Source organism: Pagrus major, chromosome 12, assembly GCF_040436345.1.
Source record: "Pagrus major chromosome 12, Pma_NU_1.0".
Taxonomy (NCBI): domain Eukaryota; kingdom Metazoa; phylum Chordata; class Actinopteri; order Spariformes; family Sparidae; genus Pagrus; species Pagrus major.
Genome location: NC_133226.1, coordinates 22,383,853 through 22,403,717, shown reverse-complemented (window position 1 = coordinate 22,403,717; position 19,865 = coordinate 22,383,853). Strand labels below are relative to the sequence as shown.

Sequence of the window (19,865 nt, the reverse complement as noted above, 5' to 3'; positions counted from 1 at the left end):
AGTAAAATTATGTTTTCGACATAACACGCAGCTGTTAAGATTTAATATATGTACGTAATGCTCATATTCTTAACGAAAAAACTGGGAAAAAAGAGACTTTTCAGCGGTGAATTTGCGTTTATTCCTATGAAACGTGCGCGTCATGTTTACAGTCGACTGTATTTTGCAATACGGCTAGTTAAGTAGCCGCTGGTTGAGCTACTGCGCATGCGTGTTTCGTGTCGGCCCCGGTCTCTCCGCCATCTTTGTCGGCTACCCATTGTTCACTCTGGAGCTAACAGCGGTGGCAAATCGGTTCATACTGCGCAATAAAATTACTTGACGGTGTCAAAGGCAGCTGCCCGCGACAGTCGTGGATTTGCTCTCAGGGTCGCGACTTGTTCTCGGCCGGCAACTTCAACAGAATGGACGATGACCAGCCCAAAACCCTGTAAGTGTGTGTGTTCCTGCGTTCCCGTTAGCTAACCGCTTGTATTCGTCACGTAGCTAGCTAACATCCACTGGCAGCCTATTATCCAGCGCGCACTTCAGCCCAAAAATGTTCCTTCTCCCTGGCTTGTTACGACCGGACCTCTCGCTCAATTACAAATGCGATAACTGTTTGTTAGTTTTCTGCAAAGCTAGCGCGGTTTAACAAAAACTAAACGCATCGTTAAATCCGGTAGGACGTTAATGCTAGCAAGCTAATTCCAGAAACGTCTTAGTTAAATTAACCCGTCGGTTCACACTGCTCGTCAAGAAAACCCCGCTGCAAAAGGAGGATTAATAATAAAATAAATACTTCTTGGTGTGTTGTGCGTATGCCGAACAAAATAGCGGCCTAAAGATATTAGCCAAACATATCAGACGCTGCTATACACTGCAAGCAGAAATGACGACGAGCAGGAGAACACTAAACTACCTGTTTTTCCTATGGAGATTGGTGTGCAATCACCTCCATAGCGTTACTCAGGCTAGAGAATAAATATGGCATAGGCCCAGGAACATTTGTATTGTTAGCAGGAACCTCGATAAATAGTAACGTGCTAATGCTGATGTTAATTTGGTAACCGGGTTATTTTTGTTAGCAGGTTAAGATTAGCTAACTTCACTCTATTTAAAGCCAGCAGTGATGTAAGGACAAGGTCAATAGCTGGGATTTCAATGATGTGTGTTGTCCTTAGATGCACTTTATGTTTGGCTGTGCAGACTCCAGATCAATTTTCTGGACGGCCTTGAGATTTAATTGCCTTTAATACTGAATGTGCCATTGAAATCTGCCTATTTAAGGCTGCTGATATCTATTTTATTGGGTTTCTAATGGTAAAATTCCATGTGGAGTCTTTACTTGATGATTACAGTATAGAAATTCCTCAAAGAGCGGGCTGAATTGACACTAAGGTTATGTAAATATGGATATTTTAATGTTTTCGTAGTTGAATATAACAACTATTTTCATTGTCGATTATTTTCTTGATTAATTCAATAGGTTTGTGGTCTTTAAGATGGGGCTAGGCCCACGATGACGTCCTAAAGAGAAACTGGAAAATATTCACATTTGTGAAGCTGGAATCAGAGTTGACCTTTCATTGTCTATCAGAATATTTGGCGATTAATTTAATAGCTGAAAACTAACCGATAAATCGTTGCAGCTCTAGTTACAACTTAAAACACAAAAGAGTCTTAACACCATTTTAATCAAAAAGATAAAGCCATTTACTGTTTATAGGGAAAATTAGGGAAATGGACTCAAACGCAACACAAATGAGAAAAATGAGCTAAGCTGCTCTACTCTTACCTCCCCTGGACCTATTTGTGGTCCAGGCAGATAATATTCCTATATGTAGCAGTGCACAGGCCTGTGTAGTAATGAAAAACAATCTAAAAACCAGCCAGTCCAGGAGCCGCTGATAGAGTTCCTTTGGGACAACCTAACAAGTCACAGGCCACGATTGGTGTTTCTCTCCCAGGCTGGATTTTCATATAATTGGAGGAAAAGCTTGCTCCTGCTTCGGCACCCACACTAGATGTAAAATCAGCTATTACATCACAAAACATTCATTAGTGCTGTCTGTATCTTCTGTCCATTTTTTTAAAAAAAAAATCTAGGTATGTGGGGAATCTGTCCAGGGATGTGACAGAGGCCCTCATCTTGGAGTTGTTTGGCCAGATTGGACCCTGCAAGAGCTGTAAAATGATAGTAGATGTAAGTTTGTCATCTTTTTTTGTTTCTTCTCTCGCTTGAGAACATGCTTTGGCCACAACACGCCTCATGCATTAACATTTTGCTTTCCTTGTGGTCTGATTTTATCACCTCCTCACTATTTTTCCAGTGGCCAGGAGTATTACAGCCTGCCTTTTTAAAATAAATGCTGATGTCATTATTCGTACTTTAATTTGAATAATAGCCACATTGATCATTTGCATTCTTCTGTCAGCTACAGAACACTATCTGCTCTATAAATCGCTTGTCCTTTGCTCCTTTTAAAAACGATCTGAAACCACGAACATGAATACATGTTAGCTGCTCAGCTGCCACATGCATATACCCTTCCATTCTGGTGTTGTTTAACTCTTCAGTACCACTAGCAACATGCCTCCCCAGCCGGCTGAGACAAAAAGGAGCATTTCTGACATTCCTGCAAATGCCTCTATTCGTCCTTTTTAATGACATTTTTTTACTACAAAAACAGATGACTGAATGTGATTTTTCAGTTAAATGTTTGTGTTTTCTGTCCGCTCCAGACAGCAGGTCACGATCCTTACTGCTTTGTGGAGTTCTATGAGCATAGACATGCCACTGCCACAATTGCAGCCATGAATGGTCGGAAAATTCTGGGTAAGGTAAGCAATCAATTCTCCTGGGTGAGTCAACTAGGGCAAGGCTGGGTGGGCAGGGTTCAAATGAAGCAGCTGAAAAAAGCTTGTATCTTGTTAAACCTTATCTTCCTGCTCCACTTCATTTAATTTGTTTTATTCCCCTTGTGCACATTTTTCTTCCGTGCACAATCTCAAATGAATTGGGTCTGATCCCTGTGACCTAACTGTTGTGAAGTGTCAGAATCCTAAAAACTTAATATTTAAATACATGACAATGTGAGATGTTTGTAATTTTTTCCTTTACTCTCATGGTAGGGATTCAAAGCATGAAAGAGTCAATAAATTACTAGATTGTTGTAGTGTATGCAGCCTTTTTATGTGTTTTGTCCCTCACAGTTGTAGGTTTAGGAATCTTTAGGAGCTGTTATGACTCCAAAGTTCCAATAATATTTGTCTTTTAACAACATTGCAATTATCGCCCAACATTTCTGATCCGTGGCACAATATAATTGAAGTTCGAGCAGCCAGGAAAAAGCTGAAGTTTAATTTTTTGCATTTTAAGCCCTTTTCAAAGGAAAGAAAATCAACTCGAGCCATTGTTCATTGGGCTGCAACTAATAACTGCTTTATAATAATCGATTGTTTCACAAAATGAAAACGTTAATACATTTTTTTGTCTAACAGTTCAAAACCAAAGACTAATTTTAATATCAGAGATGGCTGTGAAAACCAACAAATATTCACACTGGAGAGGCTGGAACCAGTACATTTTGTGGGTATTTTTGCTTAAAAAATGACCCGAAATAATTTTAATTTGTTTATCAGAATAGTTCAGCATTGATCTAACTTGTCTTCAGAGTTTAGTAGGGGTATAACGGTACACAGAAGTCATGGTTGGGTACGTACTACGGTTTCAGGGTCAAGGTTCGGTACATCGGGGAATAAAAGAAACAAAAAATACCAAAAGTTAAAATGTAAGTTTCTTTTCATTTATTTTTGATAGACCGTAGAGCAAGTTTGTTGCACCTATCTTCACCTGAGATAGGTGGCACAGCCTGTCGTGAGCACACACTCCCGGTAACATCTTGGACCGTGTCTGCTTTTACATCTAGATGCTGCTTACAAACAGTGTACTATTTTTTATTTATTTTTTTTTTTATTTGATGTGTTTTCTCACGCATACAACTGTCAAGCAACACCAGCACACCACCCTCGTCTAATCCACCAGTCACACTCAGAAACTTTACCACACTGCTTGTTTTTATCAGTCTCGGTGTCTTCTTCTTCCTCTTTTTTAATTGCGTCGTCATCTTCTGCTTTTGCTGTTCAGTGGCAGTGACTGGATTGGAGCGCGGATCTGAACGGTTATTCTTGCTCTCACTGACGTCATTTCACCATAATGTGACGTATTCTTCGTATGACTGCTTGCACAGAACCATGACGTCCATACCGTCACTTTTTGGGATCAATAAATGTACCGTTACACCCCTAGAGTTTAGAAATTTGACAAATTAAGTTAAAAAAAAATATTTTAAAGCTTGAGTTAATTGACTTGACCAGTTGAATAGTTTTAAGTGTGCATTGTTATAACAAACACTGAACATTGTAAGCTTTAAAGGCAGGTTTGGCAGGCTTTTGTTTTGGATTACATTACAGGCATAACTAATAAACTGATAACTTACTTTTGGAAATTACTTAAGTGTAAATAGTGTTGTTTTACTGTCACTTCATGCGCCATGCTGTCTCTGCTTTAATCAAGATTTTTCTTAAGTGAGTTTGCCATCTGTGTATGAATTGATTTAACATGGCCCTGCTGTGTAATCATGCTACGTGTAACATTCTTTGATCTCCTTTAATTAATGCTCTTCTGTGCCCCTACATCTTTACTGCTATGTGTTCTTTTTGCAAACTTATTTCCACATAGAATCCACATAAGAGCAACTTCCAGAGAAATACATTCAGTTGAAAATATTTTATCCTCAACAGGTATTGAAGGACCATTTGAGGAGTATAACAAGTTCGTAAAAATCACTTGTTTGTAAGTCCCTTGTTATTTGGACCTTACTTCCTACAGTTTTGCTCCAAATTTTTACTAGACTGAGACTGAAATGTTCCTGATTATGAAGGTGATATCCCTTTATATTCTCCACTGTATTATACTGTTTGATTATTAATGCAAAGGTATGTAAAATTAGATATTAACAATGGATAGATCAATTTGTAGTGGTGGTTTAAGAACCGAAATGTGGCATACAGAGACCAGCTTATTAAAAAAAAAACTATCTCAATCACAAAATATAACCTTTTGTAAAACTGGTGTGTGACAAAACCTCTAATCAAAGAAAAAGCACCATCCTCTTTTGCAAGCGTACTTCACTTCTCACCTTTCTCCTCTTCCTCGTCTCTACAACTGTTTCTCTTATAGGAAGTCAAGGTCAACTGGGCCACGACGCCAACCAGCCAAAAGAAAGACACAAGCAGTGAGTAGAAAGAAAAACTATCTCATGGTTACACGATATCTCCTCGAAGATTCAAGGGCTTTCAAGGGAGACTTTATCAGAATTCTCTCTATCCACAATACTCAGTATATTTCATTCTGTCTGGGCTACAGTATACACAATACAAGACATGTTCATGCTCTTTATTTTCATTTGCACAACAGTTATAGCAAAGCAGTTGTTAGCAACGAAATTCTGAGGTCACCGATTCCCTCCAACAGCGCTCATACAAATATGTTCATGAAAGCAAAATAGGAATCTAATACACAAAATAGTGGAGAAATGTTTAACTATATCAATATATTATGAAATATAATAAACTGTAATATAAACAGGTTGTACAGTAATATAGTACATAAATGTAGCCGTTGCACATAAATATATGTGGTTCATTCCATCTTGTTTATTGTGAAACTGTTGATGTTCATTGTAGACTCAAATAAACAAATCATGTTATATTAGTCATCAATCTTTACATTTTTTTGTTAAATAGCTATTTTTTTTATACTTCACTGGCTGTAATATTACATTTAGTGGTTTTATTTCGTCATTAGATATCTGTTCTGTGTTGACTTAGAGGTTTTCTGACTTTGATACCCATTAAGCCTGTTTTTTGTTAGATAAAAATATACATAAAAATACCTGCAACAATAAAATAGAAGACTAATTATTCTAATATTTTTTTAGGCATTCTTCCAGTATGTTCTTCAAGCCAGACTTGTATGTATGAATTGTGATGTAAATGGCTGTTTTTCTTTTCGTTGTTGTTTTCTAGGTCACTTCCATGTCTTTGTTGGAGATCTAAGTCCTGAAATAACCACAGATGACATAAAAGCAGCGTTTGCTCCTTTTGGGAAAATATCGTGAGTGCCTTTTGGTTATAATTATCAGTCATATATGATGTCTGTTTTATTTCATGTCAGCATCTTTATTGAGACCTGGTTAATAATGAATTTCTTGACTGACTGTGTTGTATTTGTTCCACAGGGATTGTCGCGTGGTGAAAGACATGGCCACAGGTAAATCTAAAGGCTATGGCTTTGTCTCCTTCTTCAACAAATGGGTAAGTGTGCCAATGATGCCCATGTTAGAGGACTGAGAAAACATTAGGAGGTTGATATTGATGAGGACAGGGTTTACAGTCAGATGTTTTGTATTTGATGTTCAGCTGATGACTCAGCAGTTTGTTTCCTCTGTGTACTCAGGATGCAGAGAACGCCATACAGCAGATGGGTGGACAGTGGCTGGGAGGGAGGCAGATTCGGACCAACTGGGCCACGAGGAAGCCTGCTCCGAAAACTACAAATGAAAGTAAGTTTTTGGTTTTTTGGTTCATTTTTTTCTTCATATTTTAAAATAAAGATTTTAAAGGAGGACAATTAAAAAATACGTAAAACCTTGTTTTAACTTTTGTTTTTTTAGCATCCAATACCAAGCAGTTATCTTTTGATGAGGTGGTCAACCAGTCCAGCCCCAGCAACTGCACCGTCTACTGTGGGGGAGTCACAATGGGTCTCACAGGTGAGTCTTACTTTGTCGATGAGAGTAAGCTGCAGCTTTAAAAGCACTTTCTGCACATGGAATATTCATGTTTTTATTTTGTTTGCAGAGCAAATTATGAGACAGACCTTCTCGCCCTTCGGCCAGATAATGGAAATACGTGTTTTCCCAGACAAAGGCTACTCATTTGTAAGGTAAGCTGACTTTCTGACTCACCTGACAGCTGTTTACTTAATGCACGGAAGGCTAAATTGTCACATATGAATCTCGCGTATGTACAGGATGAAATTAAACAATCTAATCTGTGTGCAGGTTCAACTCCCATGAAGCAGCAGCTCATGCCATCGTATCTGTCAATGGCACATCCATAGAGGGCTATGTTGTGAAGTGTTACTGGGGCAAAGAAACAACAGACATGGTTAGCCCCATACAGCAGGTACAGATGCCACAGGTATGCACCAAGATCATCTCAATACAACATGTTGTTTGTCTATAATTTGGACTAGTTACATTAAATGAAACCCCTGGTGATGGACTGTTAGACTGCTCGTCCATTTGACTGAGATCCTGTTCTGCTGTATGATGCTGCTGTAATGTGATCCTCTGCGTCCTGAAATATTCTTCTGTATGTCAGCAGAACACGGTGAGCTTCGCAGCGCAGCCCTACAGTCAGTGGGGTCAGTGGTACAGCAACACGCAGCAGATTGGCCAGTATGTGCCCAATGGATGGCAGGTGCCGAGTTATGGAGTCTATGGACAGACCTGGGATCAGCAGGGCTACAAGTGAGTACCAGAGACGACCAGAGAGTAAAGGGGACAAAATGTGTTTGTTTCCTTATTGGACATACAAAATACTTACGTTTACCACAGGATGTCACCACAACCCACTTGGGAGACGGTTCAGGCTCCACTCAACTCGATGCAGTTAGACGCATAATGGAAATGTAAATCAGCACGGTGTGATTTGACTTGGACCACTGCCAAAAGTGCCCATAAAAAGTATTTGTGATATCAGTAACAGTGGAAAGGCCTGCCTTGTTTCATGAGTGAATATGAGACTATTTTGAGTGGTCGCCATATGTACTGTTTTTGTTTGTTGCTGTGATAAAGTGGTGGTCATGATATGCTGAATGTTCGCAGTGGAACTGGCTTTGCAAAGTGTGTGTTGCTGAAAAGGCGACAATAACTAACTTTTTATGCCTCCACGTCGACGATAGCTGTGGCTGGAGGCTTTATGTTTTGGGTTGTCCGTCCGTCCTCTTGTGAACACGATGCCTCATGAACACCCTGAGGGAATTTCTTCTAATTTTACACAAATGTCTATTAGGATAAAACGATGAAGCCATGACATACTTGTGTGTGGAGGCATACAACCGCAAGGTGGTAATTGTAGTTTTTAACATGTTTTATGTTGTCTTCAAGCTTAGCAATCTCTACCAGTTCAGAAACTTGTAGGACAAAACATGTAGCGCAGTTTTGAAGCTTACACAGTTAGCTGCCTTAGCTACGGTTTATTTCAGCCTACATTAAAATCATCATAAGCCCTGATCCAGTCCAGAGGGTGGTGGTAATGCACCTGAAGCTTTTTGATAACTGCCATAAATGCCAGAAGAAGAATAACTTGTCCACCTTAGCATTTCAGTAAGCTACTGTGGCCATAAACTATCCAAAAAAATAACACAAATATGGACAAATTGTAGTCATAAACAATCTCCAGTGCTTCTTGATGTGCATTTACACTTGGCTCTATTGAAATCTGATAACTATCCAATCTTCTCAACATGCTTGAAGTAATAAGAGTAATCTTAGTCTGACACATTTTTTCTAACCATATTGTTTCTGTCTGCTCTTTTCAGTCATTTACATGCTGGTGCTGGATGGACAGGCGTGGGCGCTGTGAGCAACGGGGGCATGGTGGAGCCCGGGCAGGGAGTCAACGGGACTGTGCTAACCAACCAGGCTGGCATGAGCACTGCTGGCTACCACACCCACTGATCGCTGACCACAGTAGCCCTCTGTAAGCCTCCGAGGCCACAAGGATGATACTCTGCTGGGGGATGGAGCGCATTAGATGTGCTCTCTCTGTTACCACACACAAGTTATTCTGTTAGTGAGGCTGGTCCGCCATTTTATCAACCTTACCAGCCCATAACCTCACCCACTGCCCAAATCTGCAAGTGTAAAGAAAACAGTCCACTCCAGAACACTTTAACACTGTTCAAACAGCCATTGCTAATGCACCTTGCATTCCTGGGCCCATTTTATTGTTTGGCGTATTTTTGTAATGCCTGCAGATAACTGGCCAAATGTAAATATACGACCGTGTCAAGACATTTCTAGCACAGCCACATTTTAGTTCAAAAGGAAGAAATGTTCAGCTAATGAAATCTAAAGTAAAAACTCCAGGTTTTGTTTGTTTTCAGCCCCTCAGAGCCAAAGAGGAAGGGCAGGATTTTATACCAATGTTAAAAAAATCAGACAGGGAGACGAGGCTACCAACCTTCAAGTCCATAGTAAAAGGTGCGATTTTTATTTTTTCTCAATTGGAACCTCTTACTCTCACGGTTTTGGTCTGTCCACCTGTAACAGAAGTGAAATACAAGTCCAAGCATGTTCTCAGGGTGTTGTCAAGTCACTCTGTGAAACGTAGGAAATCACTGTGTAGAAGTAGGCAGGTTGAGGGATAGCAGACAAACAAAACAAGTCAAATTCAGCGCTCTTTCACTTCATCTCCCGGAACGGACTGAACGGACTGAGAATCCAGTCTGTGGATAATGTGTGTATGCTTGCGTGTGTGCATGAACTCTGATGCTTTTACACACACAACGTCCAGTTCATCATTTCCTGAAACAAAAAAAAGGACTATGCCATCTTTTTTTTTTTTTTCTTTTCATCTTCATCAAGTGTCATCTTCCGTCTTTAAAATGCTGACATTGTATAAAGAGCTTTTGCCTTTTTGTGTTTGATTTTGGGACTGTCTTATAAAGAAATGTTGCAGTGACACCATCGAATCATGTCACACGTGAGACCTTTTATGTTTGTTTATAAAACATTACGTGGCTGTCAACTGTCAACTTTATTTTTTAAAATTAGATTTTCAATATCTCAAATAAACCAATTGCAGGGATTACTGCCACTCTTATCTTACTTATAGGCAGACAAATATTGCACAAATACTTAAGGTTATCTTTTCACAAAATTTGAAATACTAGGGTTTTTTTTTTTTTTAATGTTTTTGCATTCCACGTTCTTTTGTAATTTCCTTTGGAAGTCTGTTTCATGTAACAGTCTGCTCAATTGTACTGAATCTGTATAAAGACAACATGTTAATTAAGCAAGCCTGCTTGCTTCTGGTTGGAGTAATGGATCCCAGAAACGGCTCTTTGACAGTAGCATCTCTGTCCAGTGCTGGTCCGTGTACAGTAGAGACAGTGCAACATTTGATTCTTCCAGAGGCTCCGAGGACAAGCGGCATTGCTATGCAATGCAGAAGCCTTTCAATTGACAAATAATACATAATATAAGTTATTCTGTTTTAAAACCTAAATAACGATCGTTTTTATAGATGAAGAAACAACCTTGAAAGTAGAGCTGCAACAAGTAGTCGAAAGAAAGAAATTTAATTACCAACTATTTTGATTATCCATTACTTGTTCGAGTCAGTTTTAAAGCAAAAATGTCAAACATTTGCTGGTATAGCTTCTTAAATGTCAGGGTTTGCTGCTTGTGTTTGTCATTTATGACGGTAAATGAAGAGTCTTTGGGTTTTGGACTGTAGGTTGGACAAAAGAAGCAATTTGAAGACGTCAGTTAGGGCTCACTTTACATTTTATTGACTAAATGATTAATCAAGACAATAATCGTTAGTTGCAGCTCTACTTCTAAGGATCAGATTTTTGCACTGTGGCCACCATCATTTTTAATATAGTTGGAAAATCCATTGTGTTGCCTTATTATCAGTGAGTTACTTTTAATTTAACCAAAAATCATCCGAGAGTAGGCGGTGCCTAAGAATGTTTTCAACCTATGTTTTGGCAAGGGAAGTTCTGTTGATGCTTCAGTAACATGGTTTGAGTTTTTGCTTTGTCCCATTAAAATGCTGATGCTTAAAAGTTTCCTGGACAAATCTATGTCATCTGGTACTTCTCACTGGGGAAAAATGGAGACAGTTGTTTTAGTTGGACTTGAATTAGTTTTGGATCTTGCAGAGAAAGTTCAGTATTTTTTAAAACAGAGTCTACAGCCACGCTAAGGCTCTGTGAGGCTGTACCAAGGGACAGTGGTTCTTTAAGCTAAGTGCTACGCTCACAATGGTGCTGACATTCTCGTGTTGACAAGTTGTAATGTTTACCATGTTCACCTCAGCTTAGTGTGTTGACATGCCATAAACACAAAGCACAACTGAGGCTGAACATTATATCAGTGTTGGGTCTGACGTCAGTATTTCTAAAAAGCTGAGTACAACCCAGCACTGGAGGAAGTATTTAGATCTTTAAGTAAAACTACTCGGTAACAAGTTATGGTCTTGCATTGAAATGGTTACTTAAATAAAAGTATACAAGTGTGATAAGGAAAGTGTTAAAGTATTGAAAGTTAAAGTACTTAATGTCCTCTTCAACTGTAGGACTATTCTATATATTATCAGTGGATAATTAAAACTCGTGCGTTCATGTAAAAGCAGGGTTTTACTGTTGTAGTTGGTTGAGGTGGAGCTCATTTTGAACTAGGCTACTTTGTAAAGGAGCGCAACTAATGATTATTGTCATTATGGATTAATTTCTACATTTATTAATTGATTTGTTTGTATAAAAACTGAAACTGGGGAGAAATGCGGTCAGAATTAGGCTGCCCGGAGCCTAAAGCATCGCCTTCACAATACTTGTTTTTCTTCCAACTAATAGTCCTAACCTCAAAAAGTAAAATATTTTAAGTATTGAAGTACCTGAAATTTGTACCTAAGTACTGTAGACCTACTTGAGGAAAAAAATATCAATATCAATACAATATAACAATATCTTGTAAATGTTTAAATGTTCCTGTTTCTTTCCTTGATCTTAGGGTAGTCGACAAAAGAACACATTTAAGGACGCCATCTTGGCTCTTACTAAACACTAATTGACATTTTTCACCTTTTTCCTGACATTTTATAGATCAGACAACTAAAATAATCAGCTGCAGCTTTAAATCCCGTGCTATTTGCTTTAATAACAGTCAAACTACAGCGAGAGTTGTCGCTTTTTCTTACCTGTCAAAAAATGTCAACAAAAACTGAAGTAGAAATCTGAAAATCGAGCATCTACCCGCCAACCTACACTAAACTCCACCTCCCGTGATGCAGCGCTCCAGGAAAGGCCGCCCCCCCTTTTTTGACCCACGTGACGGCCTCCGACCAATGGGGAGTGTCGTTACAGGCGCAATGCGGTTGTCGGGATGTAAGGAGCAATGGCGACGGTCGAGACGGTTTTTGGAGGCCAGAGCACGGCTGAGTTTGACCAAACAGAAGCGGATCGCAGGTAGTTTAAACATTAGCTTCACAAAAACACGCACAGGAGCGTCATGTGTGAGGTAGGGCGTGTGTTCACAGCGAGGTGGACACACACATACACACGATACGTCTGATAGGAAACGTTTCAACTGTAATTGATAGCAAAAACTTAAGAAAACTATGTGTGTTTTTTTTTTTAATTAAGGTGACCAGATGTGTGAAATAAAAACCGGCGCCATTTTAAGTTCGGTTTCAATATATTGTTAAAATACTAAAAATTTATTATCTGTTAAATATTAAAGTGGGACAGTTGTGGTTTCGTGTATTTTGACCAACGCATCCTTTTACTTTAACATTTAATAACAACACATCTGGAGATACGTGCTTTTCACTGGACAGGAAGTAGTGGGGGGAAAAAATGTAATCTGAAAAGTAACTAAAGCTGAGAGACAAATGTAGTGGAGTAAATGGCACAATATTTGTCCTCTGAGATGTAATGGAGTAGAAGTAAAGTTGTGAATAAACTACAAGTACCCTCAGTACTTACAGTACTTGAATAAATGTACTTAGTTACATTCCATCAAAGAAAATACAGAGTACAGTTGGCTAGATGAAATACTCTGGTGAACAGAGTCCTATTGCTTTCCTCATTATTGTATTTGGTCTCAAAACATTTAGTTTGTGTTTTGTGAATATTTTTGGTCCCCAAAAATCATACGACACATTTCATTTGACCGTTATTTCACATCCATGCACGTACATACGTATTTGGCATCAGGCGTGGGACAATATGACAATTTCATGTCACGATTATCCCGTCCAACATAGTAGTGATTCGCTGTATTATCCTGATAATCATCAAAAATATTATTAAATCTTTTAAAAATAAAGATTTAAATCGCACTAAAACATACTAGAATCAATTTAACCTTCACACACAGACACACACCTCAAATAATCTTAAATAAGCGATCATAAATCATAAGGTCTTCCTGCACAAATAAAGGATGAATAGACGGTGTCCAAGCAATGCCTTCAGCCATAGTATAACATAACATAATCAGGAAACCAATATTGGACTGCAGTCAGCGAGCTAGACGGCTTTTTCAAGTCATTCGTGTGAGGATATTCACGACTACCCTGATAATGAAAATACCCCACGTTCGACTTATTGTGCGTTTCTTACCGCAATGAAATCTTTTATCGTCTCAGCCCTGTCAAGAATAATAAATAGGCAGACTCTGTAATCATATCGTTACCTTTCCTCCTCCGTCTCCCTCGCTCGTCTTCCTCTCCACTCTACCTGGTCTAAAAATAAGCTTGTGTTGATGTTATGGATTCACGTCACTCTCTACTGTCAGTAACACGAACACTAGTGTGAGCAGGTGGTTAGTGGAAGAAAACTCCACCAATTTTACACATTAAAGTATGTTTACTTGACTTGCTAAGTTGCATCGTGGGTAATGTAGGCGCCAGGTTTTGAAAAGGAAGAAGAATGCAGAATAAAAAGGCGATATCTCTGATTCTGCTGGATCAGTTTTGATCGTTTGTTTTTAAATTGTCCATAATGAGTCCATCAGGACTGCTTTTCAAAACTTGGTGCCTACATTACCCACAATGCAACAGAGTGACATCACTTGAGGCAATTTCTCAGATTACATGCAGCTTCCTCTGGAGCCACAAAAGGCTTCATACTACTTTTTTTCACATTTCACATTCACTGCAGTAGTTTTTCTTTTTAAACTTGCCCGTCTGGTTATTTTTACTCGTTTTTTTCATTCATTCACCTTGTCCTGTTTTCTCCTCAGACATTTATGTTTGTCATTCTCTCTTTGTCAAGTTTTCCAGTTAAACCTTTAAAAAGACCCGAAAATGGAAGCTGAAGTGACGGTGTCCTCCTCATCCAGCGTGGTCTCATCCTCTTCCACCGCACAGACCTCCACCACCCAGGCCAACCTTGCAGCAAAACAGAGAGACAGCAGAAAGACCACGTCCACGACTCCCGCTTTCCTCTCCAACCTGGGCCGGGCCACGCTGCGGGGCATCCGCAAGTGTCCTCAGTGTGGCATCTACAATGGCACCCGCGGGCTCAGCTGCAAGAACAAAGCCTGCGGGATCTCCCTCAGAAACGCTGCGACGGTGGCCCGCAGCAGCAAGTGTGCAGTGGAGGTGGTGAAGGTGATAATAGACAGTGAGGAGAGAGGGAAGGAGCGGGAGGGCGGAGGAGGAGTCCTGGTGGGTGGATTAGGTGGAGGAGTGCAGGTGTTTTCAGTGTGTCACAGAGGAAGAGGAGCCACAGCTACACAGCTGGGCTTTGTTGAGCTTGTTCCCACCGATACTGCCATCGCGACAGGTGACGGAGCCACCCTGCTGACCCGCATCAACCTGGGGCGTTGCTTCGTGCCTTCGTGCAGGCAGGGTCAGAGGTCAAACCAGAGTGAGTCAGAATCAGCGGTCGCCAGCTCCAAACAGTCGTCTGACAGCCTCTGCATCCACATCAAGCAAGCCATAGAGTGTCACAGCCGAGCGACGCCGCTGACCTTGAAGAGCTCCGTCCTGGAGGGGTTACAGGCCTCCATTCAGGCCAGGGAGGAGCTGTGGAGGCTGGCCACGGAGTCTCCAGGGCCCCTGGTGCAGCGCGTCTCAAGAGACACCCTGGTGGTGAAGTGCCACACGGACTCCCAGCATCCTCTGGGGCTGCTGCACCTCACCGTGGGTGCAGGTGGACTGTCTGAGGGTGTAAAGAGCGAGAGACGGAGCAGAGAGCAGCAGCACGGTGTTTTCCACTGTGCCTGTCAGGTCAGCAGCAAGAGGAGTAAAGCTGGTGTTGATGGAGGAGGAGGATCCACCAACGCTCAGCCTCCTCCCAGCTCGGTGACATCACAGCCCTGCCTTCACTTCTACGCCTGTGTGTGTGCCTTCGCAAGCGATGAGAAACTGGCTTCAGAGTTCGCTGCTTTCATCAACTACACTCCCAGTGGTACAGTAACACAAACTATTTTAAAGCTATTTTAAAGGAATAGTTTGACATTTTGGAACATTTGCTTTCTTTTGTTTAGTTTGTCTTCTTTCCAGGTCTCCACAGTGGAGAGGAGGTGATGTGGCTCAGGTCTTATCTTATCTAAAGTTTTGTCATCCTGATTGTCTGTTTTGCGATATTGATTTATTCTGTACACAAGAGAAAGGGATTCCTCGTGAGGTTTCTTACATTTTTTCCCTATTAGACGGGTTTTTGGCAAATTGACAGACACACAAACTGACATAGAAGAAGTAGCGGCGTCGAGGGTCAACTGTCATGTCACGTTGCCTGTGTCTCAGCCAAAAAGCTGCACTTGAACACACCACAAAGACTAGAGAGGAAATAACTCTCCATACAACCAGGTGGCAGAAGCCTGTAATTGTCATGTTTATTTGGTTCAGTATGACTCACATCCTCATGGTTTTCCTTTCAGGCGTGCAGCAGAGCCCGACCAGCAGAGTCATCAGTCCCAGTGAGAAGCCTCTGCATCAGGCTGAAACGTTCAACTCTCACCACAAAACAAAGAAACTCCGCCTGGATGACTCTCTCTCTGGTGGGCTCATCGTAACACATCCTGACAGATTTGTTACAAACATTTATCGCTCATTAAAACAGGATGATTCTCTAAAGCATGTTTGTCTGAACTCGTCCTCCCTTCTCTTTCTGTCTTTATCTTTCCCGACCTGTCTTTCTTTAATTTCCTGCCCCCTCAGTGGCCTCTCCCTCTGGGCTGGGGAAAGAGGGAGTGTCGGCCTCCGGCCCGAGGAGAGCTGGTCAGAGGAAAGGCCCTGGTGCTGGAGGGCTGAAGGCTCCAGGTGCTCCCTCCCTCCCCTTCTCACTGCCTTTTCATCTTTCTGCCGCCTCAATCTGCCTGTTAAAGAGCCTCACATCGTCTTAGACATCTGTCTCTATCTTTATCATCTAATCCTGCTGCACTAATCCTGATCCACCATTAAAAAGAACAGGGTCACACGCAGAGAACACAGAGCATATTTTAGTGAGACATTTCCAGGCCTTGTTAATTACATGTGACAGACAGACAAAAGCTTACAGACTAAATATCTGGTGGGTGGGTGGTCTACGTCGAGACAAAGAAGTTAATGAGCGAGTGTTTGTCGTGTCACTTGATCTTCTAATGTGTATGTGATTGTTCCAGGCAGTAACCAGGCCGTGGATGAGCGTACGGTGACGATGGGCTTCCACCAGTGGCTCTCCAGCGTCACAGAGAGGATCCACCAGACGATGCACTACCAGTTTGATGGTAAAGATGCATGTTGTTTTCAACTAGAAGATAAACTGTAGGGTCCAAAAGTCTGAGACGATAAGTAAAAATACTTCTATATTGCATTTGTTTTGATTGTAATTGTATTTTTTTTTTGTTTTTCCGTCAGGGAAACCACAACCTCTGGTGTACCACATTCCCCAGGACTTCTTCAACGCTCTGCAGCATCGCCTGTCGCTCGGCTCCAAGAAGAAGAGGCTGCCGAACTTCACAACAGGTGGAACTAATGTGTAAATCTGGAGCTGAAAGCGTTCATCGAGACGTCTCGGCTAAACACAGTGGTTGAAAGTAACTTTAAGTACATTTACAGACGACAAACAGATTTTCCTTCCTTCTAAACTTCTCAGATGGTTTCATTGAAGCAATTCTTTGAATCTCCAAGAAATAAAACTACCCAGTAATTCCCAAAACAGCAAAATATTTGCGAACAGAACAAAAAAATGCACATTTTCTTCTTTCCAACCCTCATTAATCATCTCACGTCAGAACCACCAGAATAATCTACCTACGTTTATATAAAATAATAAAAATTTGCTACAACAGTAAAATACGACTTAATACATGATGCATCAGCATTAAAGCAACATTATGTAACTTTCTGACCTTAAAATAAGGTAAAAAAGTTACATAATGTTTGTAGTTAGCACCTATATTACGTCTGACAATTTGTTACAGACCTGGGATTTGTATTTATGACAGTGGTGTTGCACTCAGACACTGTGGAGGGCGCCAGATTGCACAAAATGCTGATTTCTGTCATATATACAGTAGTTATGGGTGTAATTATTCTGAAACTGAGACCAAAGCTGTGATAAAACGTCCCCGGGCCCGAGTCACAGTCCCGTCCTCCTAAACTATGTCACATTCTGTTCACATCCGACAGTGTTTTTATTGATTCATTTTGTTTACTGATTGATTCATAAAGTTTCTTGAAGACTTTTCACATCTCATCCAAGTGGTTTCTTGACAAGTCCAGTTGGCAACATTACAGCACTTAGAATTACTACATTTACTTTGTTAGATAGGATCTGAGTGCATCTTCCACCGCTGGCTAAACAAATTAGTGAACAAACACAGACTCTCTCTTTCTTCCTTCCTTCGTCCCTCTGTGTGGACGTCAGCGTTTGTGAGAAACGATGGACTTCCTCTCGGCTCGTTCTCCAAGTACACCTGGCACATCACCAACCTCATGCAGGTCAAGCGCATCTTCGACACTCCAGAGGTAAACACCCCAACTCTCTCTCTCTCTCTCTCTCTCTCTCTCTCATGTAAAGGTGTAATATTTCTGAGTTTGTGAATTACCTCATTAATATTGTAAATATAAAAATTCTGAGTTTGAATTTCTTCTCCAAAACTACACAGTGCTCCTTTAATGTGCACTCAGAGTAACAGGCCCAATGAAAGAAAACAGCACGTTGTGTTTTTCATAATTTTGTATAAATAAATATCTCCTCATACTAAGTTGTATATAAATTCTGTTATACTACATAAATATGTATAAACCTACGCTTTAAGTTGCTCTCTTTATCTCTCTCCACATCACCATCCGTCCACCAGTTGCCTCTGGAGCTCTACCAGAGTTTTGTGAAGAACGTCGACGGCTCTTATTCACGTTTTCGCTGCCCCGACCCTCCGCCTGAACCCGAGCTACCAGAGGGATTCAGGACGGATCGACCGCAGGCGATACGACCGATGGAGCTCCGCACCTTCCTCAAAGTCGGTAAGTGACTTCTGTTTTTTTTTTCCTCCAAGAACTCAGTCTGCACACCTTTATTAACACCGTCGTACGTCTCTGCAGGACCAGGCTCGGCAGATCAGAAGGAGGCCAGTCCGTTTGTGATCGAGTGGATCCCCGACGTTCTCCCTCGCTGTCAGATGGGAGAGCTCAGGATCAGCTTTGAATTCGGCCACCAGCAGAGCGGTCAGCAGGAGCACTGTGAGAAGACGAGCGCGGCAGAGAAAGGAGGTCGTAACAAGTCGGACTCGAGCCAATCCAAACTCAAGAAGGCTGTTGAAATCCTTCAGGTCGTCGTCTGACGGCCCAATCAGATCTGGATTATTATGACTCACTGACAGTTTGTGACTGACCCATATTTCTATGTTATATTATGCAAAGTATGATGGTTTGGTAGGATAATCAATTGCCATGAGAGTTACACAGTATAATATTGATCAACTGCATTTTGAGATGATCTAGTCTGTAGTGGACTCATCATCATAACGCCTTTTATATTAATGCTAAATGTTCACACTCATGAAGTGAATGAAAAAAACAAAAAATAAAGTATATTTTTGGAAAGATGTCTATTTTTTAAGCGTGTTGTGTAAACATATTAACTCAAGACAGATCACGCAACCCGTAAGAGTTCAAGGTCCAGTGTGTGCGATTTAGTGGAATACCCCTCGCCGTATCCTCCGTACCTCCGTAAGTCCCTCTTAAGAGTCTGTGTTTAGTTTGTCCGTTCTGGGCTCCTGTAGAAACATGGTGCACTCTGTGAAAGAGGACCTGCTACAAAAACTGATTTTAAAATGTGCCACTTTGGCTCTGATGTAACATCCTCACACTTTGTGTCCCGCACACAACAATAACTGATTGGTAACAAGTCTCAATTTATAGCCTATAAACACTGAATACACTGAATCTGCAAAGTAACTAGTACTTTCATGTATCAGAATAAATGTAGTGGAGAGGAAGAATAAAGTAGTAGAAAAAGGAAATACTCAAGTAAAGTATCTGAAAATTGTAGTTAACAACAGAACTTGAGTAAATTGTACTCGGGTTTATTTCATCACTGGTTGTTCGAGATTCAGACACAAAGATTTTCATCTTTACTGCAAATGAATATATTGATCCCAAATATCAGTTTCCAGTCTCCTTGATTTCTAATAATCGTATCGGTATCAGCCCTGACAAAGCCGTATCAGTCGACATCTAATCAAAACATAAATAAATAAATGAATAATAAATAAATAAATGTGCTTTTTTCTATCGGAAAAGGTTCATTTCAGTAAATCCTAACGTTACCTGAAGGTGTGTGTTAACATTTTTAAACAGATTTTTGTATTGTTTGTTTTTCTTTGTATGCGTCAAGAAAATAAAACCCATTTAATGTGTAAAATGTGTCTTTATTTGCAAAGAGAAATAACCCTTTTACTGTAATAGGAATACATGTGTTGGGTGCCATTTTTACCTCCACCAAGGGCCGCATGTTTTCACCTGTGTTTGTTTTTGTTGGTTTGTCTGCACGATTACACAAAAACTACTGAACGGATTTCTACGAA

At 40.6% G+C, this 19,865-nt stretch overlaps 2 protein-coding genes across 6 annotated transcripts; both read left to right on the top strand.

Annotated features, from left to right (window-relative positions):
* The first annotated feature begins 223 nt into the window (after nucleotides 1–223).
* On the top strand, nucleotides 224–10,912 carry LOC141005743 (cytotoxic granule associated RNA binding protein TIA1-like). 4 transcript variants are annotated; one of them, XM_073477739.1, is made up of 12 exons: nucleotides 224–430; nucleotides 2,089–2,185; nucleotides 2,725–2,823; nucleotides 5,225–5,279; nucleotides 6,073–6,160; nucleotides 6,285–6,360; nucleotides 6,503–6,608; nucleotides 6,720–6,818; nucleotides 6,907–6,991; nucleotides 7,110–7,248; nucleotides 7,435–7,580; nucleotides 8,654–10,912. In XM_073477739.1, exons 1-12 carry the CDS (start codon nucleotides 405–407, stop codon nucleotides 8,790–8,792), a joined length of 1,155 nt encoding a protein of 384 aa, XP_073333840.1. In that variant the 5' UTR covers nucleotides 224–404; the 3' UTR covers nucleotides 8,793–10,912. The 4 variants fall into 4 exon arrangements, with proteins under 4 accessions (XP_073333840.1, XP_073333839.1, XP_073333842.1 ...); XM_073477738.1 differs by having other exon boundaries at nucleotides 225–430; nucleotides 7,432–7,580; XM_073477741.1 differs by having other exon boundaries at nucleotides 236–430; nucleotides 7,110–7,233.
* Nucleotides 10,913–12,223: 1,311 nt separating this feature from the next.
* Nucleotides 12,224–18,886, top strand: c12h2orf42 (chromosome 12 C2orf42 homolog). 2 transcript variants are annotated; one of them, XM_073477396.1, is made up of 8 exons: nucleotides 12,224–12,310; nucleotides 14,123–15,262; nucleotides 15,735–15,854; nucleotides 16,458–16,562; nucleotides 16,693–16,800; nucleotides 17,705–17,805; nucleotides 18,141–18,303; nucleotides 18,382–18,886. In XM_073477396.1, exons 2-8 carry the CDS (start codon nucleotides 14,155–14,157, stop codon nucleotides 18,618–18,620), a joined length of 1,944 nt encoding a protein of 647 aa, XP_073333497.1. In that variant the 5' UTR covers nucleotides 12,224–12,310; nucleotides 14,123–14,154; the 3' UTR covers nucleotides 18,621–18,886. The 2 variants fall into 2 exon arrangements, with proteins under 2 accessions (XP_073333497.1, XP_073333498.1); XM_073477397.1 differs by lacking the exon at nucleotides 12,224–12,310 and adding an exon at nucleotides 12,330–12,362.
* The last annotated feature ends 979 nt before the right edge of the window (nucleotides 18,887–19,865 follow it).